The sequence below is a fragment of the Lepus europaeus genome, chromosome 7 (genome assembly GCF_033115175.1).
Source record: "Lepus europaeus isolate LE1 chromosome 7, mLepTim1.pri, whole genome shotgun sequence".
Taxonomy (NCBI): domain Eukaryota; kingdom Metazoa; phylum Chordata; class Mammalia; order Lagomorpha; family Leporidae; genus Lepus; species Lepus europaeus.
Window position 1 is genome coordinate 11,774,884 of NC_084833.1, and position 20,951 is coordinate 11,795,834.

The 20,951-nt window shown below is 39.8% G+C and overlaps 1 protein-coding gene across 1 annotated transcript; it reads left to right on the forward strand.

The window, feature by feature from the left end:
• Positions 1-2,385: 2,385 nt before the first annotated feature.
• MS4A4A (membrane spanning 4-domains A4A) lies at positions 2,386-20,699 on the forward strand. The gene is made up of 7 exons (XM_062197857.1): positions 2,386-2,476; positions 4,965-5,124; positions 8,217-8,345; positions 11,340-11,396; positions 12,868-13,026; positions 17,473-17,574; positions 20,128-20,699. Exons 2-7 carry the CDS (start codon positions 4,981-4,983, stop codon positions 20,242-20,244), a joined length of 708 nt encoding a protein of 235 aa, XP_062053841.1. The 5' UTR covers positions 2,386-2,476; positions 4,965-4,980; the 3' UTR covers positions 20,245-20,699.
• The last annotated feature ends 252 nt before the right edge of the window (positions 20,700-20,951 follow it).

The following is a 20,951-nucleotide window of genomic DNA, read 5'->3' on the forward strand; positions in this document are numbered from 1 at the left end:
AACTGATCTTTTGTATATAAAGAGAATTGAAAATGAATCATGATGTGATTGGAAGGGGAGAGGGAGCGGGAAAGGGGAGGGTTGTGGGTGGGAGGGAAGTTTTGGGAGGGGGAAGCCATTATAACCTATAAGCTGTACTTTGGAAATTTATATTCATTAAATAAAAGTTTAATAAAAAAAATAAAAAAAAATACTGTAAGTTGATCTACCTCCCAAATCTTGATAAAACCATGTTGGGAGAATGAGGACAAAGGAAATATTCTGGTGGGGTAAGGGCGGAGGCTGAAAGGGCCAGTCTATTGTCTTCAATAGAAGGAGGTTAGTAGATAATACATAGAACCAAACATTAAAGCCAATATTAAAATATTTCATGCAGAAATATGTAAGTAAACAATGAAAGAAATAAAAACTTAAATCCTTGCTTTGGAAGAAAGAATGGAGAACCAAGAAATAGGGCACTAATGACCTCCTTCAGTATAAATCCAATGAACATTTTGTCTTTGCTTTTCTGAGTTATTTAATAAGAATTAAAACACTTCTATGTTAAAAAAAATGTTAAGCAATCTGGGCATATTAAGTAGTGTTCAGTCATAGCAGAAGCTATGGTTTGGGTAAGGCTACCACATGACCACCTGCCCCTTCCTCACTACCAAGGATGTGTATGTTGACATTTAACACCCATTCTGATATGTTGCAAGGGTGAAATTTGATTGGAATATAAGGTTTAGAGGTGGGGCCACTGGAGCTGGTTCAGATTTGGTAAATTAATCAAGGTGGAGCTCTCATGACTGAATACTGGTGGCTTTGTAAGAAAGGAGAGGAATCAAGAGGTGCACACTCACATATGCCTTCTTGATCCAAGATGACCTTGGATGCTCTGGCTCTGGCTCTGACCAGCAAACAGGCAATTCCCAGGGGCAAGCTCATGACCTTGGATCGGAATCATGAGCTAAACACACTCCCTTTGTGTTGAAACTGCCCTGGTCTGTGCAATAGAAAACAGACTAATACATAAAATCGGGACTGAGCCTTGGTGCTGTTGCTAATAACAAACATCTGAAATTGGGGAAGTGGCTTTGGAGTTGGGTTATGGACAAAGGTTGAAAGAATCCGGAGAAGGCTAGAAAAATCCAATTATGCTATAAGCAGTGCATTGTGGGAGATTCTGGGAAGGGTTCAGAAGATGAGACTAGGGAAAGCATCTCAGAAATGAGTATTCTATTAGAAATTACTAAAAGCCAGCACTGTTACACTGGTAAAGCCTCTATCTGCATTGTATCTGTGCCCTAAGACTTTATGGAGGATCAAAATTAAGAATGATGAGGTAGTTTACCTTACAGGAGAAATTTCAAAACAGCAATGCTTTCAGGCCATGGCATGGGTACTGTTGGCCACTTTTAGTCAGGTGACACATGGGAATAAAAGGAGGCAGAGCCGAGGGGTTTGTAAAGTTTGAAGTGTAGCTAGGGAGGGAGTGAAGGCAAAGTGTCAAGAGTGGGACTAAGTTCTGACTTGTGAAAGATTAGTGAAGATAAAAGAGAGCCATGTGCTAATGGACAAGGCAATGACAAAGAGGCACCAGGATGTCTCAGAAATCCCAAAGACATGTGGATTCATTTCCATGCATTCAGCTAGTACAACACTCTATGGCTACAGCTGTAGTTCTAGCAGGACCAGGTACAACTTTTGCTGACATCAGTACCAGGCACTCACATACAGCTGGTTTTGCAGGTGCATAGAACCTAACAGTGTGGGCATATGGTGGCTTCTACCAAGATTTCAAATGAAAGCCTGAGAGGGCAGAGAGGAGCTTGCTACAGGATCAGAAGTTCTGTGGAGAGGCCTGATGGGGTAATGTCTAATGTCACAGGAGTTAAGCTGCAGCATGGAACCCAACTGTTTAGAAGAAATAGTGAAGCATAAAGCCTGTAGAGGAAAGCTGCAGCCAGCATGGAGAGCCAGCCCAAGAGCCTAACCATGTGCCTGTGACCAGCCAGACAGCAAGGGCTTCCCAAGGCCTTGGGGACCCATCCTGTGTCACAGTGTGTGCAGAATGCCTTGAATATCAATGATACATTCACTAACTTGAAGATTCTTTTATTAATTCCTATAACTCATAGAATACATTTCAAAGTCCTTAATTTCTATAGACTGAATTTTTGTGTCTTCCAAAATTTCAAGTGTTGGAATCCTAACCTCCAATGTGATAGCATTAGGAGGTGGGGCCTCTGGGAGGTAATTATGTCATGAGGATGGCACCTTCATGAATGGGATTAGTGCCCTTAGAAGAAGGGACACAGAGCTTGCTTCCTGTTTCTGCTCTCCCACGTGAGGACACAATGAGAAAACGGCTGTCTCTAACCAGGAAGAAAGCCCTCACCAGCACTGATACCCTGACCTGGGACTTCCCAACCTCCAGATCTGTGAGAAATAAATTTCTGTTATAACAACCAGGCTGACTGAGACAAGCTTGAAGGTGAGTTGGACCCTGTGTGATCTATTATTTTTCTCTACTCTTGTTCTATTCTGATTCTGAAACTCTTTTAGTTTCTTGATTGCACTATGATCTCTCTACTCCCATGGCTTTTCTTCTTCCTGCTAACTCTGTCTGCCATCCTTGAACTCTCCTTCTACTTGCGTGTCTCCTGCTCATTCATGATCTCCAGGTAGATGTACTTTTCTCCAGAAAGTCTCCAGTGTATCCCCAAGGTTGGGCTCTTTGCTCTTCCTGTGTGCTCCTCTTTACTTTATCCTGCAGAGAACTGATGGTCTTGGATTAGAATATCCTTACTTGTCCATGCTTCCCAGTAGTCTACAGACTCCTTGGGGGCAGAGGCTGTGCCAATCATTTTTCATCATTTTATCTGCAGTGCCTAGCACATTGCTAGGTTCACAGTAGTGTTTTTCTAAGCAAATACTGAGTGAATGAAAACTGAAAACCACTCTGCTCTCTTCAATCAATGCTATGGTTGACATATGACTTGTCTCCCAAGCGTCCCTGTGTTGTGAGCTTGGTCCTCAGTGTGACTGTGTTGAAGTGGTGGACTCTTTAGAGGTGGGTGTATGGCAGGAGGGAACTAGGACACTTGGTGGTACTGCCCTGAGAAAAGATTAACATTGGGGGAAGTGATAACAAGGTAGTGCAATATATAATTTCAATTGAGTTTGTCTTAGCAAAAGGTCAGGTTTTTTCCATTATTCTAAGTGTTTCTTTGAATTCGCAAGGTGTTATATTAGTTGTTACTATGCAAGAAGCCTGGTGCCATTTTATGGCCATTCACGATCTCCAGTTGTGGAATTTTTAGATTGTGTGTAAACTGGTAAGATAAAGATCTCTAGGAAGACAAAGATAATCTGGAAATGTGTGAAACTGAGAGAAGGGGATTTTCACTAGGCTTCTAGATGCCATTAAATTAGTTTGTGTATAGAAAGACCTTTGACTGGAGTTTGGCACAGAAATAATGACAATTATTTTCCTATGAAAGACTGCAAGAGGCGGTCACTACTTGTTCAGCAAATTTCACAATGAACATTCACACCCATATTAGGGACACAGAATCAGCTAGCAATTTCCGACAAGAAAAGGGAACTAATTGCACTTCTCAGCACAGCATTTGGGGTTTGGAAAACCTACTAGCAGAAGGATACAGAGTTAAACTGAGAGAAGTGTGGAGTGAGGGGTGGTGATTGTATGGACAAAGAGCCTGGGGCACTCTCCCAGAGTCTGGCATTCATCAGACACACAGCAGACACTGCGGGCTGGAAGAAAGGTAGGTCCAGGGTCTTGCCTTCCTGGTCTTTGGGGTTGATGATGTTTCATTTCCTAGTTCTGGAATCCCTGGGAGTCGAATGAGAAAAAGTGAAGCCACTTCCAATGAAACAAGCTAGTATTCTGGGTGGAGTGGATTGAGCTGCTTTATATGTACATTTGGGGATGTTGAGAAGCAGAGCATGGAGGAAAGTAAAGGCTCCTGCAGTCCATGGATGAACATCATAGAGTTACTCAGTGACCCTTGTGTTCTAAATTCTCAGGGTGAAAAAAAAATGCTGAAAGCAGTACTTTAAACTTTTGACTATTTATTTCAGATACTCTTAATGTCCCCTCTTCCATGGGCTTTCTTCTCTGCCTCCAATGTGCTATTTTTATAATTCAAAGTTTAAGAGAAGTTCTGCCACATGCAACATTTGGTGGAGATGGTATAGGGTAAAGGACCCCAATCTAATACAGTGAGACTGGTCTCAAGATAGACTGTGGCCTGACCTAGTTCTCCAACAATCTTTAGCCATAAACTGAAGCTGCTCATGGGGAAGCACACTCATAAAAAACACCTTGAAGAATCAGCTTTCTTAGGATCAGAAAGAACCTTGGAGGTAGTTGTGTTCAATGCAGATTTCCTCAGTTGAGATAAATAAACCCAACTCGTCTATAGTTTATAGGAAAAAATGTAAAAATTAATTAAATTGCACTCTGAAGATGGATCTGGGAAGGCTTCTCGCTCCAAGAATGAGCTCTGATGAGAAAAGGGAGAATCCAAAATACGGTGAAGTAAATAGTAACGCAGATTGTTCTGTGTAGTTAACTACTATGTAAGTGCTTCTTCAATGGGGAAATGTCTGTAATCAAGGGTATCTGCAGTAAAAGGTATAGAGACCGAATCTGAACAGAAGTGGGATACGAACTTGAATAAATTTCCCTAAGCTGAGGTGTCTAGCACATTTGCCTCAGTTCTGTTCACATTTTCCTTAGATCAAGGTTTCTAGTATCTTGATATCAAGGGGCACTTAGGCTGTTCCCCTCTGTCTTCTATCAGTGTGTTACTTACCATCCCTGGCTTTTAAAAGCTATAGTGATAAAGGTAGGGAATGTGGCCCAGAATGTGGCCTTAGGGAGGAACCTGCCTCGGAGTGTTATATCCCTCTCATCATCTTCAGAACTTTTTCCTAAATTCCATTTCTTGTTCCAGCACCATATCTACTGCCATGACAATAATACAAGGAAATGAGCAAACCAGAGCAGATGCTGGCCCTGCCCTGTCCCAACCAGGACAGCAAGCCAATCTACATTCATATATGTGGAAAGGGTTGGCGGAGAAGTTCCTGAAGGGGGAACCCAAAGTCCTTGGAGTAAGTCATTTTTGGATCTGGGAGAAGACTGGCATCATTGTAAACTGTGAACTGTTCCAAATTAATGTTAAATACTATATTCCACTAACCTCATACTACGTACATCATCTATCTTTGAGGAAATATGCTATTTATGTTGATGTATGCAAGGCTTTTAAAAATATATCAATAATTATTTTAAAGATTTTATTTTTAAAGCAGTTTTAGACTTAAAGAAAAATTGAGAGGATGGTATATATATTAGTATATCCCATAAATCTCTTGTATGAGTATAAGCCTTCACGCTTACATACTTTCCCTGTTATTAACCTTCCCCACCAGAGCAGTATGTTTGTTACAACTGATGAACCTGCAAAGGCATATCATTAACACTCAAAGTCTGTAATTTACATTAGAGTTCATTCTGTGTTGTATGTTCTTTAAGATTGGAAAAATGTATGAAGACATGTATTCACCTTTACAACATCATCAAAAGAAGTTTCACCACCATAAAAATCCTCTGTGCTCTTCCTTTCCATCCTTCCCTGTCCTCTAAACCCTTCGCAAATGTTCCATAGTGTGTCTTTTCCAGAAAATTCACACAATTAGATATTATATAACATGTATCCTTTTAGATAAACTATCTTAATTTAATATACATTAAGTTTACTCCATTTTTCCAATGGTTTGATTGCTTATTTACTTATCACTAAATAATACTCTATTGCCTGGAGGTATAATAGTTTATTTATGTGTCTGCCTTCTGAGGGACATCTTCCAAAACTTGGCAGTTCTGCATAAAGCTGTTAGAAGTATCTGTGTCCAGGTTTTGTGTAGACAAAAGTTTTCAACTCATTGAGTCAAAACAACTGTTGGATTGTATGGTCTATTAGTCTGTTTTGTGTTGCTACAATGAGATACCTGAGGCTGGGTAACATATAAAGAAAAGAGGCGGCCGGTGCTGCTGCTCACTAGGCTAATCCTCCACCTGCGGCGCCAGCACCCCAGGTTCTAGTCCTGGTCGGGGCACCGGATTCTGTCCCAGTTGCCCCTCTTCCACACTAAAGTGCTTGGGCCCTGCACCCCATGGGAGACCAGGAGAAGCACCTGGCTCCTGCCTTCAGATCAGCATGGTGTGCTGGCCGCAGCGTGACGGCCATGGCGGCCATTGGAGGGTGAACCAACAGAAAAGGAAGACCTTTCTCTTTGTCTCTCTCTCTCACTGTCCACTCTGCCTGTCAAAAAAAAAAAAAAAAAAAAAAAAGAAAGAAAGAAAGAAAAGAAAAGAGGCTCATTTAACTCATGATTCCAGTGGTTGGAGAGCCCAAATGGTGTGGTACTGGTGTCCTGGAAGAGGGTTTTGGGGCCACGTGACAACACAATGGAGAAGTGGAAAGAGAAATGGCCACGTGTGGAAGAATCCAAGCACATTGAGGCCAAGACTGGATGTATAACAAGGTGTTCCACTCTGCAAGAGCAGTATGCACTCCTTCTGAGGCCAGCGCTCTCACCACCTAATTGCTAGCTAGGCTCTATCTCTTAAAGATCCACCACCTCAACACCAACACAAGCTCCCAGCACATGAATCTTAGAGAATCAAATGATACCCTAACCACAACTCCTGCCCCTGCCTCCATGGTTCATGTCCTCTCACACTACAAAATGCATTCTCTCCCTACTTATAGAGCCAAATGTTTTCACTTGTTCGAGCATAGCTCAGAAGTCTGTGTACAGGATCTCATCTCAGACACAAGGCAAGCTCTTTATAGTTGTGAAATTATAAAATACACACACACACACACACACATTAATACTTCTCTGATGCAATAGCTGGACAGGAGTCGGAAATACATTCCTAGACATAAGCTAAAAGAAAGTGGTCACAATCCTCCAGCAATATCAAAAACCCAGCAGGGCAGATAATATACTCTTGAAGAATTTACTGTGTGTGTGTGGTGGGGGGGGGGGGGGATGCATAGGGCAGGCAAGGCTTTGGGCAGCCCTGCCCCCACAGTTTTGGTGAGCTGTCCAGATGGCTTGACTCAGATGGCACACTGATGCCTGACTTCCCCAGACTGGAGCTGCATATTGCTGGTGGCTCTATCTTTGGGGAGTCTCCAGAAAGTGGTCCCTCTCCTGCTGCTTTAGTAGGGATTCTGGTGGAGAGTATCTGCAGCTGCTCCACCCCTGACCAAAGTTCTTCCTGGCCTCCCAGGCTTTCCTGGAGACTGCTGTGACCCCTAGCTCTTGCATTCTGTGCACCTGAAAAATTGGCACCATGTGAACGTCATCAAGTTCCGCTGCTTGCTCCTTCAGAATGGAAACATAAACCCTACCTGGATCCATCTGTACCGTGGCTGGAGTGGCCTTGGTGAAGTTCACCAGAAAGTAGTGAGCAGAATCACAGGATAGCCCTGGACAGTGAGCTCCTAGAGGATGCCCCGAGGCTATTTCCCTTAAGGGGTCTTCTATACAAGGCCCCTGGGCCTGTGGGTAGAGGAGCAGCCTGGAAGTTTTCTGAGCTGTCCTTAGTTGGTTCCTTCTATCCATAATCTTGATGCACAGTACTTGGCTCATTTTGATAATTGTTTTTTTCCTTCTCTTTTTTTTGGATTTCTTTTTATCTATGGGAGAATTGTACTTCAGATCTCCCATTTTTAGATTCCTATACTCTGACCCCAGGCCCAAGAGAATGTCATATTTACTCTTCATTTTTTTCTTCTCATGTATCTGGTTTTTTCCTTCAGTTATTTCTCATTGCTCCAATAATTACTCTCTAATTCTAAGACCATTCCCATCTGAGCACTGACAAAGGAGAGAAGTGGTTGTGGAAGGCTCGGCATCACAGTTATCAGAAAGGCCCCCGTGGGCAGGTTCTGGCACACTCGTCATAATCCTGGAGTCACTGAGGCAGTAAGAGTTATCCAGAGAGATGATGTTAATGTTAGTTCATCCACAGTTCTTTAAATTAAAAACGTGATAAGAGAATATCACAGAAGTCATCTGATTGCATCAAAAGATGGAGAATGAGGGCTTCTGGTGGTTGGAAGGGGGTGGCTTGGGCCATGTTTTGGTGGAAGATAATCACTTTTTATTTTCCTCATCATTTCTAGGTTGTACAGATTATGATTGCTGTGATGACCATGAGTGTTGGAGTAACAATGATGAGTGTCACATTGCCATATAGGGTGACACATCCCATTTCAGTGTACACATTTTACACAATTTGGGGGTCAGTCATGGTGAGTGGAAAACTTTCTAGCAAATGGAGATAGAGTGACAGTTGTTAATAGCTTAAGTTTGGGATCCTATCCTAACTATCTTCTGGTACAATGACTTTGACAACAGTTGGTAACCTTTTCACTCAGCTTCCTCATATTTAAAGGGCTAATAATAAAATGCATGCTTAACATGTACCGATTGGAATATATTACAGCAACTTATAGACAAGCCCCAAGCTAGAATGGCTTAAACATTGAAAGCACTGGTTGCTACACAAAAGTCCATTGGCCAGTCACTTCTAATTTTGTTAGTGCAAAAGCCTCACCAAGAATTGTTGGCAGATCATATCAAATTTAGTACACATTACATTGTTCATAAATGTTTTATATGTATATTCTTAAACCAACTATTGGGAAGGGTAATTACTAACTGATTAAAAAATTAGAATTGGAATTTAAGAATGTTAAAAAATCTTCCTCCAAGACAAGACACAGGAATTTTTCTGCAAATTTAGAATGTAAGTTGCATAGAAAATACAAAGTTTTGTCAATTTATGAGGAAAATAAAATTTGTAAACTGAGTTAATGTTAGAAGCAGGGAATTTCCATTTACCTAGAAATCTGAGAATGAGGTTGTTCAGAGTGTTATTAAAGAGCTGATATTTTGCACCCAATCTCTGGTTTAGAGTAGAAGTGCAAGACTTGAGGAATAGCAAATGCTAATTTACTTCTGGGAAGTAGTACAAATACTTTATATGTCTAATGAATACCAATATTGGATTTTATTAAACTCTTACTATGATCTGGGGCATGCTACTGCATGTTTTGTATGTGCATTTACATTTCAAACTCACCACAAACTCTGAAGGAGGATTTATCATCATCTTCATTTTATGGATGAAGAAATTGGAATTTACAAACATAAGTAATTTGCCCCACGTCTATTTGGTACAAGAATCAGATTAGGTCAGTCTAATGTCAGAACTGCATACAGTTAACCACTCTTGTTTTCTGCTTTCATCTTCATTTCCTTTTCAAGTCCACATTGCAAACCAACTTCCATAGTTTATGCCTTTCACTCCAGAACTGCAGGAGTTGTGTTTGTTGAATCAGTGATCACTCAGACTGTAGCAGGTGTCCTTTATTTGAAAAGTGAAATAATTTTTGCTGCTACTATTTAGTGATCTTTCAACCTTATATCCAAATCCTTCCCTGTAAAGTGCCTCTTTTTTCTACCTTATACAGTTCAAGTACCAATACTAAGAACCAATCACAGATTTCTCTTATTTTTGACTCCTTTAATCTCCAGGAGAGTTACATGGCTTTTACTAGAATTCCACAAGATTATCGCCATATTAGCCTTTTTGTTTTATTTTGTTTTGAGTACTTTGGGAACATTGTAAAACTTCATTCCTATATAACTTTCACATTCCTTGTTATGTTTATTGCTGTAAGGTAATAAATATGAGGGCATTTCAATAAGTTCCTTGGAAAACTGGCATTAAAAGATAAATTTATTTTGATGCAAAAAATTTTTAAGTCCATACATAGTTTCTTTATAATACGTGTTTCCTGTGAACTTATTGGAGCTCCCCATATATAGCCATCATTTTAGTCATTTATTTACTTACTTTTGCTATGATAAATGAGGTTCTCTTATTCCATCCTGTTTTCGAACACATCTCTAATAGGCACATAGAATCTATGTATATAGTGCTTTCCCATGTGCTTTACTAAAGTTTTTAGAACTCTATAGTACTTTTTGGTAATATTCTTGGATATTTGTAGTATAATTCATTCATACTTAAATAATAACAATTTTAGTTACTTGTTTTAATTATTTGTCTTATATAATTATTTTGGTTAACTTATCCAGACTAGAACATAATAGGGTAGTAACATTATCTTGATTTTTTTGAAGATTTATTTTGTTTATTTGAAAGGCAGAGTTACAGAGAGTGGGAAAGACAAAGAGATCTTCCATCAGCTGGTTCATTCCCCTAATGGCCTTGACACTCAGAGCTGGGCCAAGCCAAAGCCAGGAACCTGGAAATCCATCAGGGTCTAACATGGGACAGTTTCTTATTAAGATAATTGGTTACTTAACATATCTATCTAATTTAGGACTAAATTTTTTAACTCTTATTTAATGAATATAAATTTACAAAGTACAGCTTTTGGATTACAGTGGCTGTTCCCCGCCATAACCACCCTCCCACCCACAACCCTCCTATCTCCCGCTCCCTCTCCTATCCCATTCACATCAAGATTCATTTTCAATTATCATTATATACAGAAGATCAATTTAGTATATACTAAGTAAAGATTTCAACAGTTTGCACCCACACAGAAACACAAAGTGTAAAGTACTGTTTGAGTACTAGTTGTACCATTAATTCACATAGTACAACACATTAAGGACAGAGATCCTACATGGGGAGCAAGTGCACAGTGACTCCTGTTGTTGATTTAACAATTGACACTCTTGTTTATGGTTTCAGTAATCACCTAGGCTCTTGTCATGAGTTGCCAAGGCTATGGAAGCCTTTTGAGTTCGCCAACTCCGATCTTATTTAAACAAGGTCATAGTCAAAGTGGAAGTTCTCCCTTCAGAGAAAGGGACCTCTTTGATGACCCATTCTTTCCACTGGGATCTCACTCACAGAGATCTTTCATTTAGGTGTTTTGTTTGTTTGTTTGTTTTGCCAGAGTGTCTTGGCTTTCCATGCCTTAAATACTCTCATGGGCTTTTTAGCCAGATCTGAATGCCTTAAGGGCTGATTCTGAGGCCAGAGTGCTATTTAGGACATCTGCCATTCTCTGAGTCTTCTGTGTATCCTGCTTCCCATGTTGGATTGTACTCTGCTTTTTAATTCTATCAGTTAGTATTAGCAGCCACTAGTCTTGTTTATGTGATCCCTTTGACTCTTAATTAATTTAGGACTAAATTTTAATGTTATGATTTCTAATTTTTGTTTAGTCTTTTAAAACTGAATTCCTTCTCTTTATTACTAGTTTATTTTGTCAGGATCCTTCTCAGTTGCAGCAGGAACTAGAACTACAAAAGGTCTGGTGAGTAATCTTTCATTTTATTTGATTTTGATACTACAAGAAGAAGAGCTTAATCAACTGTGTATCCTGACAAATTATACTAAGAAAACTAATATAACATTACATAAAGAAAACATTTTTGAAAAATCAAGGGAGACTGAGTTTTATTTAGCAGGATCTGATTTTTTTTATTTTTTATTTTACTTGAGATGCAGAGTTACACACAGAGAAAGGGAGAAACAGAGAGAGGTCTACCAACTGCTGGAACTTGGCCGATCAGAAGCCAGGAGCAAGAAGCTTCTTGCAGGTCTCCCACATGAGTACAGGGTCCCAAGCACTTGGGCTATCATCCACTGCTTTCTCAGGCCATCAGCAGGAAGCTGGATTGGAAGTGGAGCAGCCAGAACTCAGACCGGCACCCATATGGGATGCCTGCACTGCTGGTGGATGCTTTACCTACTACACCAAAGTGCTGGCCCTAGGATCTTTTTCAAAAATTGTAATCAACAACTGGCTATTGGTAGAATCACTGGCGTTAGACTGGACATTTTGACAAGGTGGTTGCTGAGAACATCTTTCTGAAGATATAGAGTTCCTGAGAAGCAATGCCAAGCGGCATCAGTCACACAAGCCTTGAAGCTTGAGGTCCAGCCCATGCCAACGACACCCAGTTGACGTGGCATAATATTTTAGCTGACTGATCTGTGTATTCCTACTGTATCAAAAAAGAAATTTGAATTTGCAATGAAAGAAATTCACAATAAGCTATGACCTAAGAGGCAAATTTAGAACATAGCTCTCGTGCCGATGCTTTTTTTTGATAAAGCCAATAAAAGACAAAAGCCCAGATCCCAACAAATATTTTTCTGACTAAAGACCACATTTAAGCTTTCTTTGATCAAAAAATAAACACCAGACTCTGGAGAATGTCAGTAAGGCCTTTCCAGATCTCTCCTCAAGCTGCCTCTCTAGAATCTCCTCCAGTTAAAACTGTGGTGTCACACTGAAAGTCTCACACTTTTGTGAGCTATTTTAGTCTTTTATAAAAAGCCCTCTTACCTTCACACATAAAAAGAGAACGTGGGTACAACAGAGAGAGAGAGTACACAAAAGGTATAGAGGCATGAGACAAGCAGTATTTAAGATACATGATGCCGGGCATTGCAGAAGATGGACACACATAGCGCTGTCTAGTCAAAGTGTAAATGGCACTGAAAACCCTGCTAAGCAGACTTGAACTTTATCACATGTGCCCAGTGGAGTCAGCCTCGGAATTTAAGCTTGGAGTAACAGAATCATATCTGAGATTCAACAAGAGATGAGCGTTGAAACTACTATAAGGAGAGAGACAAGGCAGGACTTCTGGAATAATCAATATTCTAGTTTAAAGAATGGAATTGTGTTGGGGAAGGAAGGGTGGAGGTAAAGTAATTGAAGGAGAGGTATCTGACAGTATGACTGGATTATTTAATTGATTTACAATCCTTACTAGGTACGAGGCAGCCTAGGATTGAACATAACCAGCTCTGTCTTGACTGCATTTGGGATCATAATCAGTGCAACGAGCTTGAGTATTTATTCATTCCATCATCCTTACTGTGACTATATTACAGGACATGATAGTTGCTTCATGACCACTTCCATTTTACTGGTGAGTTCTTCCCTTTTTTATAGATTACTGTGGGGGAAGCAGGTTTCAGGAGGATGTGCTCTAGCAAAAGCACCAATCAATGTTTCCTACTTGCTGAATTACTTTGGGAAATTGGAAGTGATTGAGGAACAGAACACTCTTTTATTTTTGGGAGTCAGGTTCACATCTCCTCTCTCTTAAATCCTTTGCTATCTGTGAAGAGATAGAGTACAAAGAAAATTCTCAGTTATAGAATAGTTGCTTGTTAATTGTTACTGTCCTGGGCATTTCGCTTAATTTTTCCTGTTTAATTTTAAAATACTAATCAATTTGCATAGTTATCCCTTGTAAAAGTGGAGTACAGATGCCAGCCCTTACATATCTAACAGAGCTTCCTGGTAGACCCTGGTGGAGTTACTTTGTTCCCTACTCACAAATGAATATTGTCTTGAACATTATCCTACAGTGGTGAGTAAACCATTGTCCTTTCAAGGATGTTCTTTTAATGTTAATCATTTTTAACCTCAACATTCAGGTGCTGGCAAATTCTCAATCTCAGTTCTGTACCTTGCCTCTTTTTTTGTAGAAATTGCCCTCATCTACATTTGCTTTATTCTGCAAATTAAGTCTCACACAAGTATTTTCAAGCAGTAAAACTTCCTGAAGTTTTAGGCCTTTGAGAAAAAGCAAGGATGAAGAGTTATGGCAGCACATCATGGAAGACTAAAATGCACAGTTAAATCTTTACTACTGTGCCAGCATTGTGGGCAATGGGCTTAGCTACCACTTATGACCCCAACATTCCATATTGGAGCGTTGGTTCAAGTCCTGGCTGCTCTGCTTCCAATTCTACTTCCTGTTACTGTGCCTGTGAAGACTGCAGAAGGTGGTGCCTCCTACTCATGTGGGAAACCCGGATGGAATTATTGGCTCCTGGGTTTGGCCTGGCCCAGACCTGACTGTAAATAAATATTTTGAAAAAAAATCTTTACTATTAAAAAGCCTACTGGCTGTTCTCAAAACCACTAAGTTTTCTTTTATCTTCTCTCTGTAGTTACCTTCCAACCCTTTATCTTGCTTCATAGTGGTCTCATTTTTTCCTTCCTATACCTAAATGTGGAAATTCAGTACTTTCACTAACTTCCTATGTAGAGCCAGTCACATTTCCTGTAACTCTTTCCCAGATAATCTTACATGTCTTGAGGGCTTTACTTGTATAGTCATATCAGAATAATTCCTTGAGAGTCTTTGATAAATTAACTTATTCCCATTGCAAAAGCAAGATTAGATTTGAGAATCTCATGCCTCTATTGCCCCTAATATTTGCTGGTTTCCTAAGTAGATCCTCAACATCCTCAAAGTACCTCACTTTCTATTTCTGGAGATATCTGCATTTACAGATTTAATGTAAAAGTAAAATAATCAGGACAAAGCCTGAACTGACTGATTTCATAGGGCTGGTTTCATGGGCATATAAACTGTGCCATCACTTGGGCCTTAGAGCTCTCTACTTGGCTTAACGCTCTGCTATTGCTCTCTTGGAATGGTTAATTATTTGTTAACTAGAAACTCTGTAAATTATATAGCCTGTTTTCCATTTATCTCAGTCACCTCTCAAAGATCATCATGAATTTCTATTAATTATGTGGGTTTCCTCCCTACTCACCCCGTACATACAGCAAAATACTCTTCTAAAGGTTTCCCAGAACCTCAAGCAGTAGGTCTTCTCATTCCTGCCTGGACACCCGTACATCAGCCAATGGGTCTATAAATCCTTATTTTGTGCCCAATCCTGGGATTGAGAGACATAAAAGGGAAAACAGTTCCCTATCTTCAGAAAGCTCTAATTCTTTTGAGAGAAAAAGATACAATGCTACAAAGCATATAATAATAAAGAGGTTAGAAAAGGTGAGTTCTCTATAGAAAAGAGAGTTAAAAGAAAAATGACCTGAGTCATTAAACAGAGCCATATAGAATTGCCAATGAACGGCTGTACTTGAATTAGATAGTGATTTCATATGTCTCAAAAGAATAATATTATATGTTTATATGTCTGCATGTAACATGTATATAAGCATATCAGCGTTCATATATATGCAAAATATACAAATATATACTTGTTCCTTTGGAGGAATAAAAAATAGCATGGCATCTGTAAATGTTTCCTTTTTTTAATTTATTTTATTTGAAAGGCACAGTTACAGAGAGATAGAGAGGGAGGGGGGTCTCCCATCTGTTGGTTCACTCCCCAAATGGCCATAACAGTTAGGGCTGGGAAGACAAAAGCCAGGATCCAGAGCTTCTTCTGAATCTCCCACAAGGGTGCAGGAACCCAAGGATTTGGGCCATCTTCCACTACTTTCCCAGGCCCTTAGCAGAGAGCTGGATCAGAAGTGGAGCAAGCAGGACTCAAACTGGCACCCATATGGGATGCCAGCAGTGCAGGCAGCAGCTTTACCTCACTACACCACAATACTGGCCCCTGTAAATAAGTTTTCTCGAAAATGGCCTAGCCCAATTGTTTACATAGCACGTGTGGCTGCTTTCATGTTATAGTGACAGATTTGAATATTTATGTCAGAGATCTTACTATCTGCAAAACCTAAAACATATATTATCTGGTCCATAACAAAGTTTGCCAACTCTTGGTCTACTCCACTAGAAGGTGAGATCCTTAAAGATACACAAGTTATCTGTTTTATCCACAGTTCTATATCTGAATCTGTTGAATGCATGAGTAAATAAGAAAGCAATGAAGGTACATGTTCTCAAGATTCACTGAAGCTGTGCCTTTCATGTCCTGAGATCTTAATCTATTGGCTTTTTTATGGCGGAGAGACTATCTCTAACTGTAAAGAAAAAGAGGAAATATTTATACTAAAGAGTCTAAGACAACAATCCATGATAAGACCATTAGGAATAAATGTATTGCCCAGTGTTCCTCAAATTTGACCACATATTTTGGCCAATAACTAGACCTAAAACCAGTTCTCTTGGGAGATGTGTGAATGGTGGACTAATGAGGTGTTCATTGTTGCATTAGTTTCTTACCTCTGCTTTAAAATGGCTTAAAACAATACTAATTCATTAATGTCTATGTCTGGAGGTTGGAAGTTTGAAATGGATGTCACTAGTCTAAAATTAAAATTTTGTCAGCACGGCATTACATTCTGTGGCTCTAAGGAAGAACCAGTTTCTTGCCTTTTCTAACTTCTAGGGGTCTAGATTCCTTGGCAGTGAAACATGTTCAGATCTCTCTCGAAGTTTGACTCTCTTTTTCACTTGTTTCTACTTACAAAGATGCTGACCCTACATTGGGCCCAGCAAGTAAACCAGGAAAATCCATCTTTCTCAGCTAATAAGCATCCTTAATTCTATCTGTAAACTTTATTCTCCTCTGCTATGTAGTGTGACAGAATCATAGATCCTGGGGATTAGGGAGTGTATCTTCATAGGGGATCATATCAATATGTCAACTGTATGGAATGTCTATGGAAATCTATGGAATTTTCCCATCTGCTGTCTTACTCTTCAAATATCCACAACAGCCAGGCTGAGTTAGGCTGAAACTAGGAACCTAGAAACAGTCTTGATCTCCTACGTGTTAACAGGAACCTAACTACTTAAGCCATCACCAGCTTCTGGGGTGCACATTAGCAGGAAACTGGAATCAGGAACAGAACTGGAACTTGAACCTAGTTGCCGTAAATGGGTTCAGGCTCTATGAGTCAGATGATTCAGGTGGTGTTTTTTTTTTGTTTGGTTTTTTTTTTTTTTTTTTTTTTTGGTTTTTCTTTTTGTTTTTTGGTTTTGTTTTGTTTTGTTTTGACAGGCAGAGTTAGACAGTGAGAGAGAGAGAGAGAGAGAGAGACAGAGACAGAGACAGAGAGAAAGGTCTTCTTTTCCATTGGTTCACCCCCCAAATGGCCGCTACGGCTGGCGCACTGTGGCTGGCGTGCTGCGCCGATCCGAAGCCAGGAGCCAGGTGCTTCCTCCTGGTTTCCCATGCGGGTACAGGGCCCAAGCACTTGGGCCATCCTCCACTGCACTCCCGGGCCACAGCAGAGAGTTGGACTGGAAGAGGAGCAACCGGAACAGAATCCGGCTCCCCAGCCGGGACTAGAACCTGGGGTGCTAGAGCCACAGGCGGAGGATTAGCCAAGTGAGCCACAGCGCCAGCCAGGTGGTGTCTTAACAACTGTGCCAATGCCCATCTTCCCTACCCCCTTTTAAAGAACATCCATATTCTGTGTCCACTATAACACTTGAAAGTAGTGGACTGGAACAAAACAAAAGAGCTATTGTTTTATCTGCGAAAAAAAAGAATGCTAAGTGACATTAGACAGATTAGAATTGGTCAAAGTTTTGGCTGCAATTAGATTTCCTGAATCCTGACAGTGCTTTCTGTATTTTGGCATTTTAATCAGTGATCAGCATTTACAACGTGTCTTCTCTGTTTGTTCCAAGGGTATGGATGGTATTGCTCTCCTTTTAAGTGTGCTGGAGTTCTGCATTGCTGTGTCCCTCTCTGCCTTTGGATGCAAAGTAACCTGTTGTAATCCTAGTGGGGTGAGTACACATTCATTTCAATTCTTGGTAGTTTCCTATTGTTATGTATTCAATTGTATAATATTAGAGGCTTAAAACCAACACATTCATTATCTCCAGGTTCCTTGTGTTGACAGCCTAGGTACTTCCTTTCTAGGTCCTCTGCTCAATGTCTTACAAGGCTTTAGTTAAAGAGTTAACTGGGGCTATGGTCTCATCTGACATGTCTGGTCCCCTTGCAGCTCATGTAGCAGAACTTTCTCAACTCTAGAATGCATGGCAATAGACTACTTCTTTGAGTATGGCAGAACAATGAAAGTCTTAGCTCTTCTAGAGTTCACGTTATTGGGTTGGGTCCGTGCACAATAATATCCCTTTTATTTTTTTATTATTATTTTATTTAATGAATATAAATTTCCAAAGTACAGCTTATGGATTACAATGGCTTCCCCCCCCCATAACTTCCCTCCCACCCACAACCCTCCCCTTTCCCACTTGCTCTCCCCTTCCATTCACATCAAGATTCATTTTCAATTCTCTTTATATACAGAAAATCAGTTTAGTATATATAAAGATTTCAGCAGTTTGCCCTCACATAGCAACACAAAGTGAAAAAATACTGTTGGAGTACTAGTTATAGCATTAAATAACAGTGTACAGCACATTAATGACAGAGATCCTGCATGGTATTTTTTTAAAAAGATTGATTAATTTTCTATGTAATTTCCAATTTAACACCAAGGTTCTTTTTTTCATTTTCAATTATCTTTATATACAGAAGATCGCTCCCTTTTAATAAATTCAAATCCAACTTTGGTAACTAGTGTCACAGGAGTGATATTTCATTATATACACAGGTACCACCCAGACTCCAAGATTGAAATTCATGAAAATGTGCATTACTGGGTATCATCTTAACTGTTTCCCATCCTTAGTCCCTGAAAGAGCATTTTCTTAGTCTAGATCAGAGAATGCTTCTTAACGGAGTAATTGACAAACACTGCCAAATTTTGCTCCATTACCCCACTACAGCAACCTTCCCAGGGCTATTAAGGAAATATTGGGTTTTAAACATCTCCAGCAATTTGTGCACATCTTGCCCATTCTCTGAACCTGAAACTTACAGCAGATCCTCCTGGCTGTTAAACAGAAAGAACATCACACGCAGAGACAGAGAAGTGGGAAATTCAAGGAGAAAAGAGATCAAGAAAGATGCCCCAGAAACAACAGGATATACATATCTTCTGAGGCTTGAGAATACCAGAGTGAGGAAATGGGGAGTAAAACTCCAGCAGTGACTCATTAGTTTCATTGCTCAAATGCCTATGAAGTCTATAGCTAATGAATAAACTATTAATAGTTTGATATTATCTTGCTGTGCTTCTTCTCCACCCTTTTGTGCTTCTTTTTTTGTAAAGATTTATTTATGTATTTGAAAGGCAGAGTTACAGAGAAGCAGAGGCAGAGGCAGAGAGAGAGGTCTTCCATCCACCGGCCAGTCTGAAACCAGGAACCTGGAGCTTCTTGCCTGTCTCCCATGTGGGTGCAGGGGCCCAAGAACTTGGGCCATCTTCTACAGATTTCCCAGGCCATAACAGAGAGATGAATTGGACGTGGAGCAGCTGAGTCTCAAACCAGTGCCCTTTTGGGGTGCCAGCACTGCAGGCAGTGGCTTTATCCGCTATGCCACAGCACTAGCCCAACTTTTGTGCTTCTTTGCTTTCTTTCAGCGTTCCCAGGCAAAACCACATGCCCCACCCCTAGGACCCTTCCTCACATAATAGAGATAGGGAATAAATCATATTAATTCTAATCGTGGATTTTGTGCTATAAGCTCTTAGAAGTGTTTCTCAGCAATCACGGATGATTTTGTAATTGCATTGAGTGAAGCATTTTATCTTCATTATGTGAAGCCTTTGGACATGGGAGAAAATTCCTTAGTAACCTTTAATTTGTGACATTTAGGTCGATGGTCCTTTTTGCTCCTAGAGCAGTTAGAGCTGGGAAATTTTGCTCCAGTTAAGCCCCTGGTGTGAATTCAGATCAGTGGCTTTGGGGCATATAGAAGTCTCTCTCCTTCCTGTTCCTTTCCTCTCCCCACCCCCATCTCTTCCCTCAATTTCGTTTCACACTCAGTTTGAGGGATAAGGACTAGCACTTTGTTCAGTTTCACGGTGATCTCTGCCATTCTGAGGTGGTATGGTTTTTGTAATACTTTATTCGTGGCTATAAAATCATGGTTTGGATATGTGGTTGTCATCAGTCCAAGCAACCCAATTTGGAAGAAGAGCTCTGTGTTTTTCATAACATGTCAGTTTACTCAACTTGTTGGGTGCCATTATCCGTATGTCAGATCGATCCACTTTCAGAAGTCAACAATAACCATACACTTCTTAGCAAAGAATATCGCTGAGTGTGTGTAATAGTACCAACCTTATCTGATGAATTCCTGAGAAGATCTATCTTGAGTTTGAGTTCAGAGATGAGAAATTAAACTCTAATAATATGGGTAGGAAAGGGAAATTCTGAAGTTGCTTGGGTGACTCACTTATGACAGTCTGATTGATTTCACAGGTTGTGCTCATTATGCCAACAAACTCACATGGAGCAGAACCGGTATCCCCTGCACCATTTAAAGAAGATTTAGTGCCAACAGATCAACAGAAAAATGTTCCAGAATATCTACCCTGATTGTAATGCAAGAATCCCACTTGGAAAAGTATTAGACTCCAACTTAGACATATATGTAAAATAAATTCAGAATCATGTTCTCCTTTTTCCCAAACTACTCAATGATTCAATTTGCTGACTCTTTAACAGAATATCAGAAGTTGAATAAGCAAATCATACACTTAATGGGTCAGCAGAAATTGAAAGTAAAAAAAAAATCTCTTTAAAGCAGTATAAAAGAGCACTGTATTATCAAAAAAGAGTTGGCAGGGCAAAGGCAAAAAGGTATTGCTGAGATGAGGACTAGTGGGCTATACTTTATTAATAGTATTCAGAAATGCAATTCATTTTAACATACTGACCATTTTTATGGAATCCTTTTTTCCTTATCCACATTTTTATCAACTATCTTTTTCTTTTAACTTGAAGAACTTTAACATTTATTGTTGTGAAATTTTTCTGGCATTACATTGTTTCAGATTGTTTTGCTTGTTGCCTGAATACATCTTAATTTTACTTTGTTTTTTGATGTATATTTTCACAGGATATGGGTCCTTGATTAAACTTTTTTTTTATCTTTAATGATGTCTTTTTGTGCAGTTATTGTTATCTTTGTTCTCTAAAGTATACTTTGTCTCACTTAAAAACTTTTTTGTTTACCATGCATTTTTAGTGATTTCTCTGTGATATTCTTTAGTGTGGTTTTCTTTTTTTCATCCAGCTTGAGG